Here is a 15689-nt window from a genome sequence, read left to right as displayed (position 1 = left end):
CTCTCTCTCTCTCTCTCTCTCTCTCTCTAGCTCTCTCTAGTCCCCTCTCTGGGCGAGGGCTGGTTGAAAAAAAGCTCGTTGTATTGCTTATGCCACAACCCCCGAAAAATAAAATTTGATTTGATTTGATCTCTCTCTCTCTCTCTCTGTCTCTCTCTCTGTCTCTCTCTGTCTCTCTCTGTCTCTGTCTCTGTCTCTGTCTCTCTCCCTCTCTCCGTCTCTCTATCTTTGTCTCTCTGTCTCTGTCTGTCTGTCTGTCTCTTTCTCTCTCTCTCTCTCTCTCTCTCTCTCTCTCACACACACACACCCCGACAAACACACACACAGATATATACGCAGGCAAGCACTCACACATGTAGTTGAATATTCATCAAGCATGTTGATCAGCCCATTAGTCTATCATCAAACATAATTATATGTTTATTTTCTTTATTTCATGACATAACAAGAAGTAGTTTCAATGTCCTATCAGGTACAACACTGCAAAATGTAACAGATGCTTTGCAGTGTTCTTGTACTCATGAAGGAAAAGTCAGCTCTCATTTTACCCTCCACATTCTACCCCACTTCTCTCATGTTTCGTAACCCTGACAGCTGTTCCTTTGTTGATGGTGACTGAGACAGGCAGGTGACAATGGGGATGGGTGACAATGGGGCCAGGGAAAACAGGTCAAGAACGGGATGGGATCTGCTCTGTTGAGGCGGGAAAAACAAAATGCTTTGTTGTAAGGAATATGTACAGTCGAACCTATTTATAACCCCCAGGGCCACGCAAGGGACAGACTAAAACTGGTTGTAATAGACAGGTGGTCGCCATGGAAAGGTGAATTGTAGCGAACAAATTGTCGGGGGTCCTTTGAGGTGGTGATGATGGGCAGGTGGTTGTAATTGAGAGGTGGTCGTTTTTGAGAGGTGGTCGCCAGTGCAGGTTGGTCTGTATGCTAATGATATATATGTATACCTTCTGAGACCACAGAAAACAATGGGGTGGTGGGGCTAGGGGGGAGAGGAGAACACTGCCGGCTGTGACTTTCATGTTCCACGTCATGTGGGGGAGAGGAGAACACTGCTGGCTGTGACTTTCATGTTCCACGTCATGTGGGGGAGAGGAGAACACTGCTGGCTGTGACTTTCATGTTCCACGTCATATTGGGGGAGAGGACAACACTGCTGGCTGTGACTTTCATGTTCCACATCATGTTGGGGAGAGGAGAACACTGCTGGCTGTGACTTTCATGTTCCACGTCATGTGGGGGAGAGGAGAACACTGCTGGCTGTGACTTTCATGTTCCACGTCATGTGGGGGAGAGGAAAACACTGCTGGCTGTGACTTTCATGTTCCACGTCATGTGGGGGAGAGGAGAAGACTGCTGGCTGTGACTTTCATGTTCCACGTCATGTGGGGGAGAGAAGAACACTGCTTGCTGTGACTTTCATGTTCCACGTCATGTGGGGGAGAGGAAAACACTGCTGGCTGTGACTTTCATGTTCCACGTGATGTAGGGGAGAGGAGAACACTGCTGCCTGTGACTTTCATGTTCCACGTCATGTGGGGGAGAGGAGAACACTGCTGCCTGTGACTTTCATGTTCCACGTCATGTGGGGGAGAGGAGAACACTGCTGGCTGTGACTTTCATGTTCCACGTCATGTGGGGGAGAGGAGAACACTGCTGCCTGTGACTTTCATGTTCCACGTCATGTGGGGGAGAGGAGAACACTGCTGGCTGTGACTTTCATGTTCCACGTCTGTCGTCATGTGGGGGAGAGGAGAACACTGCTGGCTGTGACTTTCATGTTTCACGTGATGTAGGGGAGAGGAGAACACTGCTGCCTGTGACTTTCATGTTCCACGTCATGTGAAGGAGAGGAGAACACTGCTAGCTGTGACTTTCATGTTCCACGTCATGTGGGGGAGAGAAGAACACTGCTTGCTGTGACTTTCATGTTCCACGTCATGTGGGGGAGAGGAGAACACTGCTGCCTGTGACTTTCATGTTCCACGTCATGTGGGGGAGAGGAGAACACTGCTGGCTGTGACTTTCATGTTCCACGTCATGTGCGGGAGAGGAGAACACTGCTGCCTGTGACTTTCATGTTCCACGTCATGTGGGGGAGAGAAGAACACTGCTGCCTGTGACTTTCATGTTCCACGTCATGTGTGGGAGAGGAGAACACTGTTGGCTGTGACTTTCATGTTCCACGTCATGTGGGGGAGAGGAGAAGACTGCTGGCTGTGACTTTCATGTTCCACGTCATGTGGGGGAGAGAAGAACACTGCTGGCTGTGACTTTCATGTTCCACGTCATGTGGGGGAGAGGAGAACACTGCTGGCTGTGACTTTCATGTTCCACGTCATGTGGGGGAGAGGAGAACACTGCTGCCTGTGACTTTCATGTTCCACGTGATGTAGGGGAGAGGAGAACACTGCTGGCTGTGACTTTCATGTTCCACGTCATGTGGGGGAGAGGAGAACACTGCTGGCTGTGACTTTCATGTTCCACGTCATGTGGGGGAGAGGAGAACACTGCCGGCTGTGACTTTCATGTTCCACGTGACGTGGGGGAGAGGAGAACACTGCTGCCCGTGACTTTCATGTTCCACGTCATATTGGGGGAGAGGAGAACACTGCTGCCTGTGACTTTCATGTTCCACGTCATGTGGGGGAGAGGAGAACATTGCTGCCTGTGACTTTCATGTTCCACGTCATGTGGGGGAGAGGAGAACACTGCTGGCTGTGACTTTCAAGTTCCACGTGATGTAGGGGAGAGGAGAACACTGCTGGCTGTGACTTTCAGGTTCCACGTCATGTGGGGGAGAGGAGAACACTGTGACTTTCATGTTCCACGTCATGTGGGGGAGAGGAGAACACTCCGGTCAGTTTGCTGTTGAGACGCGGTCAGTTCAGTAATTAATGCTATAGTCGGCCACTCTTTGCGGATAATGTTCATTCAGTGATGACATGACCATAATTATGGCATCAGTCCACCCGGCTAACTCCCGCCGAATCCCCATTCAGGATTATTGAGTACGAATCAGAGGCCGTGAGGTTTGGTGGGAGAAAGGGCCGTGGCCTGAATGTGGTCCAGTACTCTTACAGAGGAACCTCCCCTGTAAGACCTCCACAAATCGGAGAAGGGAGTCTTAATTAAGACCAGAAAGTCTGAGAATACAAGGTCTTGAATAAGAGCGAGTCCTACATTGGGGGTCTTTAAAAGAAGTTCCACTGTATTTACAAACATCTCGGGGTACAATAACTAACCGCAACTCAGTGGTCAGGGTCTGCACGGTAACAGAGTTTATGAGCTGGAGGGGGTTTGGGGGGGGGGGGGGATACAGGTAGAAAGAGAGAGTGTTGATGTTGTACGAAACGCTCATTGCAATAAGATGGAGTAAACACAGAAGAATTAAACAACACAGCCCAAAGCAAAACGTGAGAGAGAGGAAGGTGGGGGTTGGGGTTGTCTCACGAAAATAACCTTTTAGTTTTTCTTAGCTACAATGATTTATACCGAATCTCATAACCGAGCCCAAGACGTGTGCGAGCGTGACCTTTATTCCTTTGTGTTGGGAAAATAATAACATTCCAAAGAGACATGCCCATATATATACGTCATGCTGGGCTCTAATGGGCATTGTTGCCTGTCCATGCTCTGTTGGGACAAGGTATTAAAACAATCTGGCGTCGACACTGATTGATTGTGTGTTTGGGGTACTGCTTGGGGGGTGGGGGGATTGTTTACGTCCGTGCTCGTGTGTCTGTTTGTTCTCTGTGTCTCTCGATCTCTGTCTTTGTCTCTCTCTCTCTCCACGGTCTCTCTCTCCACGGTCTCTCTCTGTCTCTGTCTCTCTCTCTCTCTCTTTTTCTACGTTAATATAGATTAGCCCCCTCTCTGGGCGAGGGCTGGTTGAAAAAAAGCTCGTTGTATTGCTTGTGCCACAACCCTCGAAAATAAAATTTGATTTGATTTTCTCTCTCTCTCTCTCTCTCTCTCTCTCTCTCTCTCTCTCTCTCTCTCTCTCTCTCTCTCTCTCTCCGAGTATGTGTGTGTGTATGTGTGTGCCAGAGGGTGTGTGTGCGCGCGCGTGCGTGTTTGTTTGTTTATACCAGTACGTGTGTGCGTGCGTGCGTGCGCGCGCGTGCGTGCGTGCTTGTTTGCTTATGCCAGTATGTGTGTGTGTGCGTGAGTGCGTGCGTTAGAGAAAGATCGAGACAGAGAGTCCGTCCCCAACTAAAAGAAAGGTCTTTTGTCCGGCGCCTGTGCTTTCACGCCTGAACGAGCCAACCGTGTCCTCCTCTTCTCGACGAGTGATGTAACGCACACGCCTTGACCCGGAGCACAACAAAATCTGTCCCCGTCGCCCCCCCCCCCCCCCCCCCCCCCCCCCAACTCCCTCCCAAGTCGTCTGTGCTAAAACTGGCACACTCCTATCCGGCATGTATGACTGTAAACCTTGCATAGCTCAGTCGCGTGGCCAGGAAGACAGGACTAAACAAAGACCTGTGTTTGGAGGGAACTACCATTCTTAGTTTTTGTCTGATGCAGCTGGCTTTCTTGCGTGTACCTGAGATCAGTGCTGTGTACTGAACTGGTTTTTTTCTTCTGGCTGGGACTTAATTTGGTGAGTGGTATAACTGATTTGGTGATTGTTTAAAAAAAATTAATGTAATTTTGTTTGTTGCTTTTTTGATTGTCTGTTCGAATTTCATCGTTATGAAAATTATAACTTTTTGTTGTCTTTGTTCGGCTACAGCAAAGCGTTGAATTAACTAAATGTCTTACGCATTATTGTCAAGTATGACTTCCTGTGGGTCTTCCCCCTGCCCCCCCCCCCCCCACTCCGTCTCTCTCTTTTTTTTCTCTCTCTCTCTCTCTTTCTCTCTCTCTCTCTCTTTCATACATAAGAATGAATCATTGTTCGTCAGTTATGCTTAGGTAAACATCTGAGTATGTGTGCGTGTGTGGATATGTGTGTGCGCGTATATAGAAATCTCCTTAATAAATGAATAAACTAGTGTGTGCGTATTTGGGTGTGTGTTTATGATCTGTGCATTATCTTCACTGATGGCTCAATTCACTTGCAAATAAAAAAGAATGACTTCTGCCTTGGTAAATATAGCTTAAAATAGCTCGGTATAAGACTAAACAGTCGAACACCGACGTGTTCATATGATCTCGTTGTGAAGTCTTCGTGGCAAGTACTGATGCTACGAACAAAGACTGCCAGTCAGCTCTCGTCCTCTTATCTTTATGTCAACTCCCTTGTCAACTCCCTTCGACTCCCCCCCCCCCCTCTCTCTCTCTCTCCTCTCTCCCCTCTCTCTCCCCTCTCTCTCTCTCCCTCTCTCTCGCTCTCTCTCTCTCTCTCTCGAATCTCTCGCTCGCTCTCTCTCTCTCTCTCTCTCTTTCTAATTCTCTCTCTCTTGCTTTCTCTTACCCCTCTCTCTGTCCCCCTTTCTCTCTCGCTCTCTCTGTCCCCACTCTCTCATTCATCTCTCTCTCCCTCTCTCCCCCACCCCCTCTCTCTCTCTCACTCTCTCACTCTCTCTCTCTCTCTCTCTCTCTCTCTCTCTCTCTCTCTCTCTCTCTCTCTCTCTCTCTCTCTCTCTCTCATAAAGTAAAGTATATGTACCTAAGAGTTTGTACACTTCATCTATCAGCACTGTCAACCGTCACTAAACGGATTCGTTCCATACGTGATGAAGCAGAAGCAAATATGTATTTTTCAGAGATAATAATTTCTGTCGACGAACAATAAACACGTTTTCTATCCAACCACCAGCCACAACCATGCAAGAGAATCACTTGCAATCAGTTGTTCGTCAAAAGCTACACGCTGACACCCTGGTTGTGATGTTGATAAGTTGATTATCATATCTACGCTTCTTGGTTTTTGGCGTGTTTTGCAACACCCACGATTCATTGAATACTTGAACGCTAGCTAGCTGGAAAACACGATGTTTTCACATTCTGGAGTTGGGGTTGATTTTCTGAATTCGTCGACTTTTTGGTACGTTGGAGTAAGTCATTGGACGTACGCATGGGTATCCGTAGAATTAATATATCTTAAATATGTTTAGTTACTGTCATTTCCAAGGCGTAAGAGAGATTGCCTTAAATTGGGTCACAAGAATGTCTAAATGCGAATCTGTTCCGGAGGGTGATGTAGTTAGTGATTATGGTGTCGTTGAATTTTTATTTTTTTTATTTGAGTGTGCATTTTGTGCTGTTCCTTGTTCTGAAAGGACGAAAGAACGGTCTGTTCTGCTCATTGGCCAACGGGACGAGTTAAATTGGCAGGGAAGACCTTCTGCGAAGTGATGCAATTATTTCTCTTCTGTTCAATTTGCTCCAAGAAAATACGGAATTGTATTCCTCAACTCTTGTGTTGGAAAATAACATCACCATGTTATTGCCTAGGTATTGTTGAAGCCTCAGTTCAGGCAATGTGAATGTTGTTCGTGAGCCTTCCAGGTACTAATGTTTCAACTGCAATGTTAAAATGTGCCTTGTATTGATCACTCAGAAAGAAGTTTAGGCCGGGTTATTCTAACCCATGTTTAGCAGCGTGTGTATGCTTTTTCGCCACGTCCAGCAGTGCATGGATCCGATGTCGTCGAGTCCTCGGTAGCGACCCCTTGCTGACCATTTTGGTCAGTGTTGCTTGCCAACTGACACCTGTCAACATCTGCAGGAATTTCGGTCTTTCTCTTGTTGGGTTATACACGATTAATATAAAAATAACCAAGTATTGATCTGATATGATCTGGTTGAGTTCACAAAACGCCTTTTAAATGTACTGTTTGAAGTTGCGTTCAGCAGCTGTTATGAACTTGCGTCAGTGGATAACCGAAAACAATAGAGTCGTCTGATGTAGATAGTTCAAAGATATCAGGTACAGATCAACCAGAGAGCAGCCTTTTAATTAACTTGCTTTTAACAGAGGTTCGTAGTACATGATTATTGACGACGTGTGTAGCATGGTTTTGTTTGCGGAGGTGCAGTTGTGTTCACCTGAAGTATTCTTCGCATTGTCAACTTCGCCCAGTTAATTTGATGCTTAAATTTCACAATGAATAAGTTGATACTCAGCAATTCTTTGCATTGTACACTCAGTTATCCTTGATATTTTAGATAACGATTTCAGACTGAGCAATTCTTGCGACTCAAAAGCGCGTTTTTCAACAGTTCACTGCATCCGACGTGGTTATCAGTGTATTTGACCGTATGAGGGCAGTTTGTCACAAACACACTGCAAAGTTCATCTTAGCTTTTTGTATTGTCAGACCTATATAGCTTGGATACCCGAGAGATGTTGAGTAATGTGCAGTTGTTATCGGCGTGTGTGTGTTACGTACCAGATGCATCTGTGTCAGTCGTTGAATAATAAAGCTTACGACTTAAAAAGCGCAATTTTGCGCTTCGCTAAATTACATTCTGATGTTAATCATGGGTGCAACTCTTCCGTCTAGGACGGAATTTCCGTTTTTCTCAGGAGGCTGCAGACGGAAAATCCGTTTTTTTGAAAATTCTAGAGCAAGGCCATTGTGTTTGGGTGGGGGGTTGCTTGAGAGGTCAGCCACCTTTGACCATGCCTGATAGGGACGGTTGTGTAAAGGTGCCAAGGTTGTGGAGGGGGGGGGGGGGGAATGTCATGTCATACTGGTGAATGTGGCATCTTAAGTGCTGTGTATTTAGCCTTCCTTATATACCCCACTTTCAGGGATTCAGAGACCTTCAGTGGTAGAGAACATTTGCATTCCTGATCTTTGAACCAGTGGTATTTCGCTTCAGATACATTGAGTCCTTTAGAAAGTTGGCAACTTAATAATGGCGTCGGTGTATTAAAACATCAGCTGTGTCCCTGTGTTATAGTGCAGTAAAGTTTATAGCGTAAATTGTCAGTCTAAAGCGTACATTTTAAGACTTAATTTGGTTTGGTCTTTCTGGCGTTCTTAAGAGGACAAGCTCTCTCGTCACTCGTGCAAAGTTTACCTTGGCGTGTGTTGGTGAGAATTGCTTGTTTTTACTCCTTTTTTCACACTTTTGGCGATTTGGATTGCAGGATCAGTTTGGTAATACTGTGACTTCGTCGTAGAATCTGTTCGGTAATATTCTAGCGTTATTCGAAATATTTTCCCACATCAGAGCATTTGCGTCCAGAATGAAGTTGGTAATATTGTGACTTAATTATAGAATCATTTTGGCATTGTTCAAACTTCATGTTGATAGAATTACTTTCGTAATCTTTTGGCTTGATGCTGTCATGACGATGTTGATTATCGCACAGAGCGGAGTGTCGGAACGTTGTTGTCATGTTAGGTTTAACAGTGTTCAGTTACCAATAACAGCGTTGGTTAAGTTTGGAACGAACTTTGTCATGTTATGTAAAGTGATGACCGGTGTTTTGGGTTAGCTTTCACACAATGTGACATGTGGGAATAAACGTTGCCATGCATGTGGCGTTGAAACGTCACATACGATGAACGGTGGCTCCGCTGTCGTGGGAATTCAGTAGGTCACCATGCATGTGCTTGAGATAGGGGGTTACGTTATGTTTACATTGCAAAACATGCAAGTCATATGGGTTGTGAGCTGTTGAAATAAATAACACTAGGCTTCAGTTTTGGTTCCTCGTTGGGAACTGTTTGTGGTGGGTGTTTTTTTACAACTGGTCATATGATTTAACTTTGGTCTGTGGAACAGATGTGTTCGTTCCTTACTGAAGGCTTATTGTGATTTGCATTCTGCACTGGGCCTTTAATGTAATACTGGTCTCTGATACAGCGGTGTTAGTTCCCCACTGTAGACTTGTGTGATCTTTATACTGTTCTGGTCCTGAAGTACTGGACCCTGGAACAGCGGTGTTCGACCCTGAGACCTTTTGTGACATTTATACAGGACTGTTTCGATCCCAGAATATGACACTGACTGAACTCTGGAACAACGGTGGCCATTCCTTACTGTAGACTTTTTGTGATTGTCATTCTGTGGCTGGTCATGAAGTACTGAGCCTGGAACAGCGGTGTTCGTTCCTTAACTGGAGACTTTGTGCGAGTGTAATACTAAACTCGTCCTGTAATGTAATGCTTCCGGAACCGTTGAATTAAGGTGTTTGTCTCTCTATTGGGACTCTAGCTGTAGTTTTTACCATGTATTATTTCCTGTTATGTAATACTGGACTATTGAACAAAGGTGTTTGTCCCTCTATAGGGACAACATATATTTGTGATTTTCATCCTACTGGACACTCGGACATTGCAAGTTATAAGGCTGTGTGACACTGACCGTGTACCGGCGTCATGAGTCAGTCCCAGGAGTGGAATGATTACCTGCTCGGGTATGTGTATTGTGTCTACAGGTACAAACTCTTTCTCTATCACATGTATATAAGCCCATATTAAACGTCCCTAATTTGCAAATATTCTTCCGTGATATGTTGCATTGGTCAAGTTAATAGACGAGGGAACAACAAACATGTCCTTAATTGGGAAGTGCCCTTTCATCGATGAGAGAGAAAGAGTGAATGTGTGAGTGTGTGTGTGTGTGTGTGTGTGTGTGTGTGGTTGTCACACACACACACACACACAAACACACACACACACGTACACACACACACACACACGCACACACACACACGTACACACACACAGAGGGGGGTGGGGGTAGAGGGGGATGGATTGCGTCGGAATGGAGAACTTTATAATCCAGAGTCTGTCCCTTGGAAAACAAAGTGCACTGCCATGTCTCCCGGCTCTGGTACAATGCATCGACAGCAGACAGGTTTAGCCCCGTTCTTCTGGCAACAATAAAACCAGATCAGTGCCCTACATCGATCTGGACTGTTGCAGCCTCTCGTACAATGCCCCCCTCCCCCCCCCCTCTCCTTTTGAGACCACCAGAATTCTGAGTAAAGCCGGCCTTAAAGTGGAAGGAGGCTTAAAATGGGGTAACTGTGGCTCCGGTTGTGAGCAGTCTGAACTTTGGCGATTGCATACCGCTTCCTATATATGTGTCTGGTTGTGTCGGTTCCGCTAGAAACCTCCCTAATGAAATCCGAGGGAGCATTTTGTGTGTCTGGTCATTCTCAGATGATGTTGAGCCATCGACTGGAGCGTCCAAGTAGAGGCTGTGCATGTGGTCAATATATCACAAACAAAACGGCTGTGCTGTCCCTGTCAGTTATTTTAGGAAAGAAGGGCGGAGTAAAGTGATTGAACGCTTTCCCCTGAAACCACACACTCGTGAGCGATCTGCTGCACGAATGAGGTTTTCCTAGGATTTTTGTCCTGACATCGTTTCCCTAAGGTTTCGATGCTCGCATCTCGGGCTGATTTTTGGAATCAGCTGTAGGGCTGCTTGTTCCGGACGATCGGTAGTCTTGTTCCGAAAAAATAATTAAGAGAGAGAGAGAGAGAGAGAGAGAGAGAGAGAGAGAGAGAGAGAGAGAGAGAGAGAGAGAGAGAGAGAGAGAGAGAGAGAGAGAGAGAGAGAGAGAGAGAGAGAGAGAGAGAGAGAGAGAGAGAGTGTGTGAGAGAAGGAGCGGGGGGGGGGGGGGATAAAAAAAAGATGCTTATTCCAGAGAAAACGGGTCTTGTCTGGATGTCAAGAAAATGACCTGATCTCGGGGAAAGTATTTTCTGTGTGCATGTTGCACCGAATAGCGAGTCTGACTTGTGTGCTTCCAAAGAAAACTGGTGCTACGCGGATGCCATGAGAGGGGGAAGTTTTTATTTATAAATAAGGTCGGAAATGGATCCTGCATTGACCAGCGATTGGTACTAGTGCGCTTTCAGGGTACTAGTGCGCTTTCAGGGTACTAGTGCGCTTTCAGGGTACTAGTGCGCTTTCAGGGTGCTAGTGGGCTTTCAGGGTGCTAGTGGGCTTTCAGGGTACTAGTGCGCTTTCAGGGTACTAGTGCGCTTTCAGGGTACTAGTGGGCTTTCAGGGTGCCAGTGCGCTTTCAGGGTACTAGTGCGCTTTCAGGGTACTAGTGCGCTTTCAGGGTGCCAGTGCGCTTTCAGGGTGCTAGTGGGCTTTCAGGGTGCTAGTGGGCTTTCAGGGTACTAGTGGGCTTTCAGGGTACTAATGCGCTTTCAGGGTACTAGTGCGCTTTCAGGGTACAAGTGCGCTTTCAGGGTACAAGTGCGCTTTCAGGGAAAACGGATGTTACGTGGATATCATTTCAGGGAATTGTGACTGGTTTGCTTTTAACAGAGAATATATACGAATTCCAAAAATAACTATCGGGTTTGTATGGGTTGTGAAAGAGTGAATGCCCTTGTTTTTTTACACGGACAAACATTGGAGGGGCCAATCACTAGCGAGGGGGGTGTCGGAAACATGTGGACAGAAGCACGTGTGAAGTTATTTGTCAGAGGAAAAGCATGAGTATTCACTCTTTGACAACTCATACAAACCCGACGGAGACATTTTCGAATTATCGTCTATTGTCACGCGTGTGCTTGCAGTGGAAATTGGTTTCACGTGGTTACCACGACAGGGAACTGTTTTCTAAGACAAAAAAATCAGTAGATACAATAAAGAATACCAATCGTAACGTGTGTGCTTGCAGGGAAAATGGGTGTCACGTGGATGCCATGATGGTGAGCCAGCCCAACCCCAACGACGAGGTGGTGAAGTGCGTGGTGGTGGGGGACTCGGGGGTTGGCAAGACCTGCCTGGTGTGCGCCTGGGCCTGCAACCAGCACTACGACCTCAAGAAGCTCGTCAAGACGCACGTGGCAACCGTCTGGGCCATCGACCACTACCAGCGGGACAGAGAGGTCAGTGGATGTGCGTGTGTGTTTGTGGGGTGGGGTGGGGTGGGGAGGGAGGAGGGTAGTGCGAGGGTTTGGGAGGGGGGCTGTGTGTGTGTGTGTGTTTGGGGGGCACTGTGGTGTGTGTGTGGTGTGTGTGTGTGTGACTGCTTTTTGTGTGTGTGTTGGGGAGGGGGGGGGGGTATTTTTGGTTTGGGAGGTTGGGGTTTGGAGTGTGTGGACTGTGGGTGAAGGTATTGTCAAAAGCGGCAGAGAGCTTGAGGTAAGCATCAGTGTGTGTTTGTGTGTGTGTGTGTGTGTGTGCGTGTAAATTGTGTTTGTGTATGCGTGTAAATGTGTATGTGTGTGTGTGTGTGTGTGTAAATGTCTGTATTTGTGTGTGTGTGCGTGTAAATGTGTGTGTGTGTGTGCGTGTAAATGTGTGTGTGTGTGTGTGCGTGTAAATGTGTGTGTGTGTGTGAGAGTGTGTGTCAGTGTTTGTGTGTGTGAGTGCATGCGTGCGTGCGTGTGTGCGCGCGTGTGTACAGGGGATGAGTGAAGGAAATGGGTGGGTAGGGTTGGAGGTAAGTTGATCGTGTGAAGGAGGGGAGGGGCGGGGTCCATGTGTACGATCTAAAGAAGGGGATGGAAACCGTCGTAGGCTATAATCACTGTCAAAGGGATAGGGAGATGGGGTTCTCTGTGTACTTCTCAGTGTTGGATCGAGATATGTTGATGAGATGAGGGACGGGTAAATGCGTGTTCATGTCACTTCGTCCGAGCATGAGCGCACCTATGTTTCTGTGGCTGCGGCCGCGAGTGTATTGTATTGATATACATATATATGTAGAATCACTGCTTAGTGCGCTTAAACCCCTGAGAATGGATATTACGTAACACTACACTACTTGAATGAAGGTTGGCCCTGACCGAAATGTCTTTACAAACTGAATAGAACGTGTGCAACTGCGTTTCACCTTCAAACGAATAAATTGCTGGAGTTTTTATTTTTATTTTTTTTATAACAATGAAGGCTGTTCTTTTGGAAGAGAATTTAGTTGAGCAATGGTTACATTCACGAACAATCTGCTCTAATTAAAGAAATTGTTTATTTACAAAGAAAGCTATTATTATTTGGGAAGAGAATTTAGTTCAGCAATGTTTACAGTCACGACCAATCTGCTGTAATTATTATTAATTTTTTTGTTGTTCTTTTTTCTTTCTCTTTTTTAAACAAAGAAAGCTATTATTTGGGAACAGAATTTAGTTCAGCAATGTTTACAGTCTTGTGTCCGGGTCATAGTGGCTTCATTTCTGACGTAGAACGGTGTCGGGTTGTATTATTTGCTGCATTGTTACCCGTTTAACAATGTTCCGGTATGAATTCCACTGCGCTACCTGTTTCTCTTTTTTTTTTTTGGGGGGGGGGGGGGGGGGGATTTTTTTTTTTACAAATTTAAATACGTTTTAAGACTTGTGATAGTGTCCATTTCTGTGGGGTTTTGATTTTCTCTTTGTTTTTTTGTTGGGATGGCCGGGGGTTTATAGGGGGGGGGGGGGGGGCAGGGGGGTTAGGTTCCAAATCTGTTCCACATGTTGGACATACTGTTCTGCTCTAGTGTCTACGGTCTTTCACTAGGACTTTATCCCACCAACGAACTTGTGCTCTTTTAAATTGAGCTCCAAACGGGATGCAGTTCGGCTCGGCTTTTGTTCGGGGTTGTAGTGAAACGCAGCATGAAATCTTTTCACATCCAGTTCTACGTGTTTAGGGCCTACACCGTAGCTCACAACGAGCATAATACAGTGGAACCTCCATTTTAAGACCTCGAATAATCTGAGAAAATCAGGTCTAACTCAAAAAAGGAAGGGATTACAAAACATGGGGTAAACTTTTAGAGGCTTTGACCAGTAAATCTGAGATAAGAGGGTCTTAAAAGGGAGGGAGTCTTACATTTGGGGGGGGGGGGGGTGTATGTCCTAAATGGAAGGATCAGTTGTTCCAATGAATGAGGTGACGATTTAAGAGGCTAGAACCAGAGAGTTGTGCTTCTGTTACGCTCTTTACACTGGCTTTGTAAAACCTACCTTCCTTCCTGTGTAAGCGATTATGTAAACAACCAGAGATACGTCCAGGTTTTTACATGGGCTAAGATTGTTGGTTTGTTCAGTTCCCTTCAACCTAGTTGGCTATTCTGTGTGTGTGTGTGTGTGTGTATGTGTGTGTGTCAGTGTGTGTGTGTGTGTGGGTGTGTGTGTGCTTGCGTGCGTGCGTGCGTGTGTGTGTCAGTGTGTATGTGTGTTGACGTGACCGGTATCTCACAAGCATAACTTGAGATGAGTACGCGAATAGCAGGGAGGTCGAGAAATGTCTTGCAGTAGTACTGAAAATAGAAGACGAAGTTACCTCGTCGCAGTCTAAAATCTGTCATGGTATATGATTTACGAGAGATCCCGATAGGCCGAGGGAGGGGATGGTGGTGGTAGTAATGGCAAGACGGGGATGGGAGGGGTTGAAAGTGTGTGTGTGTGGGGGGGGGGGGGGGGGGGAGAGGGGTAGTTGTCTTATTGTAAACACTGGCGAAATAACAAGGAAGTAATACGCAGTTACGCGTTTTTTGCGCCAAGTGACAATGCAATGTAGGACAGGTTTTAACCCACAACAGATAATTTATATCAACAGCCTTGAAACCCTCACAAAGGAGGACTCAAAGAATGTAAAAGAGAGACGCAATACATTTTGTGTATCTTGTTATTGTGCCTTTTGTGGCGAGATACTGAGAGTATCTCTGCTTTGTGTGTCGAAATGCGGTGTGGTTGCTTTCGCGGAAATGAATTCTATGATCTTCTTCTTTTTACATTTAGTCAAGTTTTGACTAAATGTTTTAACATAGAGGGGGAATCGAAACGAGGGTCGTGGTGTATGTGTGTGCGTGTGTGCGTGCGTGTGTGCGTGCGTGTAGAGCGATTCAGACCAAACTACTGGACCGATCTTTATGAAATTTGACATGAGAGTTCCTGGGTATGATATCCCCGAACGTTTTTTTCCTTTTTTTGATAAATGTCTTTGATGACGTCATATCCGGCTTTTCGTGAAAGTTGAGGCGGCACTGTCACGCTCTCATTTTTCAACCAAATTGGTTGAAATTTTGGTCAAGTAGTCTTCGACGAAGCCCGGACTTCGGTATTGCATTTCAGCTTGGTGGCTTAAAAATTAATTAATGACTTTGGTCATTAAAAATCTGAAAATTGTAAAAAAAATTATTTTTTTCTAAAACGATCCAAATTTACGTTCATCTTATTCTCCATCATTTGCTGATTCCAAAAACATATAAATATGTTATATTCGGATTAAAAACAAGCTCTGAAAATTAAATATATAAAAATTATTATCAAAATTAAATTTTTCAAATCAATTTAAAAACACTTTCATCTTATTCCTTGTCGGTTCCTGATTCCAAAAACATATAGATATGATATGTTTGGATTAAAAACACGCTCAGAAAGTTAAAACAAAGAGAGGTACAGAAAAGCGTGCTATCCTTCTCAGCGCAAGTACTACCCCGCTCTTCCTGTCAATTTCACTGCCTTTGCCGTGCGCGGTGGACTGACGATGCTACGAGTATACGGTCTTGCTGCGTTGCATTGCGTTCAGTTTCATTCTGTGAGTTCGACAGCTACTTGACTAAATGTTGTATTTTCGCCTTACGCGACTTGTTCTTTCTGCCCCCAGAAGGATCTCAGTGTTTGTGGTTTTTTTTAATATATATTATATACTTTCGATTTCCTTGTGTGTTTGTATATCTTTGTGTACACAGTGAATCGGGCTTTGGTACCGAGGAACCCGCTTGTAAGAGCCGCCCAGTTTAAGAACACCCCCCCCCCCCTTTTTTAAGACCCTATTTTGTTAGATTGTCCTTTCATAACGCCT

General features: G+C 45.6%; 1 protein-coding gene across 2 annotated transcripts in view; it reads left to right on the top strand.

The window, feature by feature from the left end:
- The window catches only part of LOC138981935 (rho-related BTB domain-containing protein 1-like), a 37788-nt gene that overhangs the window by 778 nt on the left and 21321 nt on the right, over nt 1-15689 (top strand). Inside the window, exons 1-2 of one of the 2 annotated variants that reach the window (XM_070355111.1) lie at nt 4450-4620; nt 11575-11785. In XM_070355111.1, coding sequence (XP_070211212.1) covers nt 11600-11785 — 186 coding nt within the window. In that variant the 5' untranslated portion in view covers nt 4450-4620; nt 11575-11599. Of the gene's footprint in view, nt 1-4449; nt 4621-11574; nt 11786-15689 lie in introns of those variants that run through there. The other variant, XM_070355110.1, reaches the window with a different exon arrangement.

This window comes from Littorina saxatilis, linkage group LG12 (assembly GCF_037325665.1).
Source record: "Littorina saxatilis isolate snail1 linkage group LG12, US_GU_Lsax_2.0, whole genome shotgun sequence".
Lineage (NCBI taxonomy): Eukaryota > Metazoa > Mollusca > Gastropoda > Littorinimorpha > Littorinidae > Littorina > Littorina saxatilis.
This window is presented reverse-complemented; position numbering and strand designations above follow the sequence as displayed.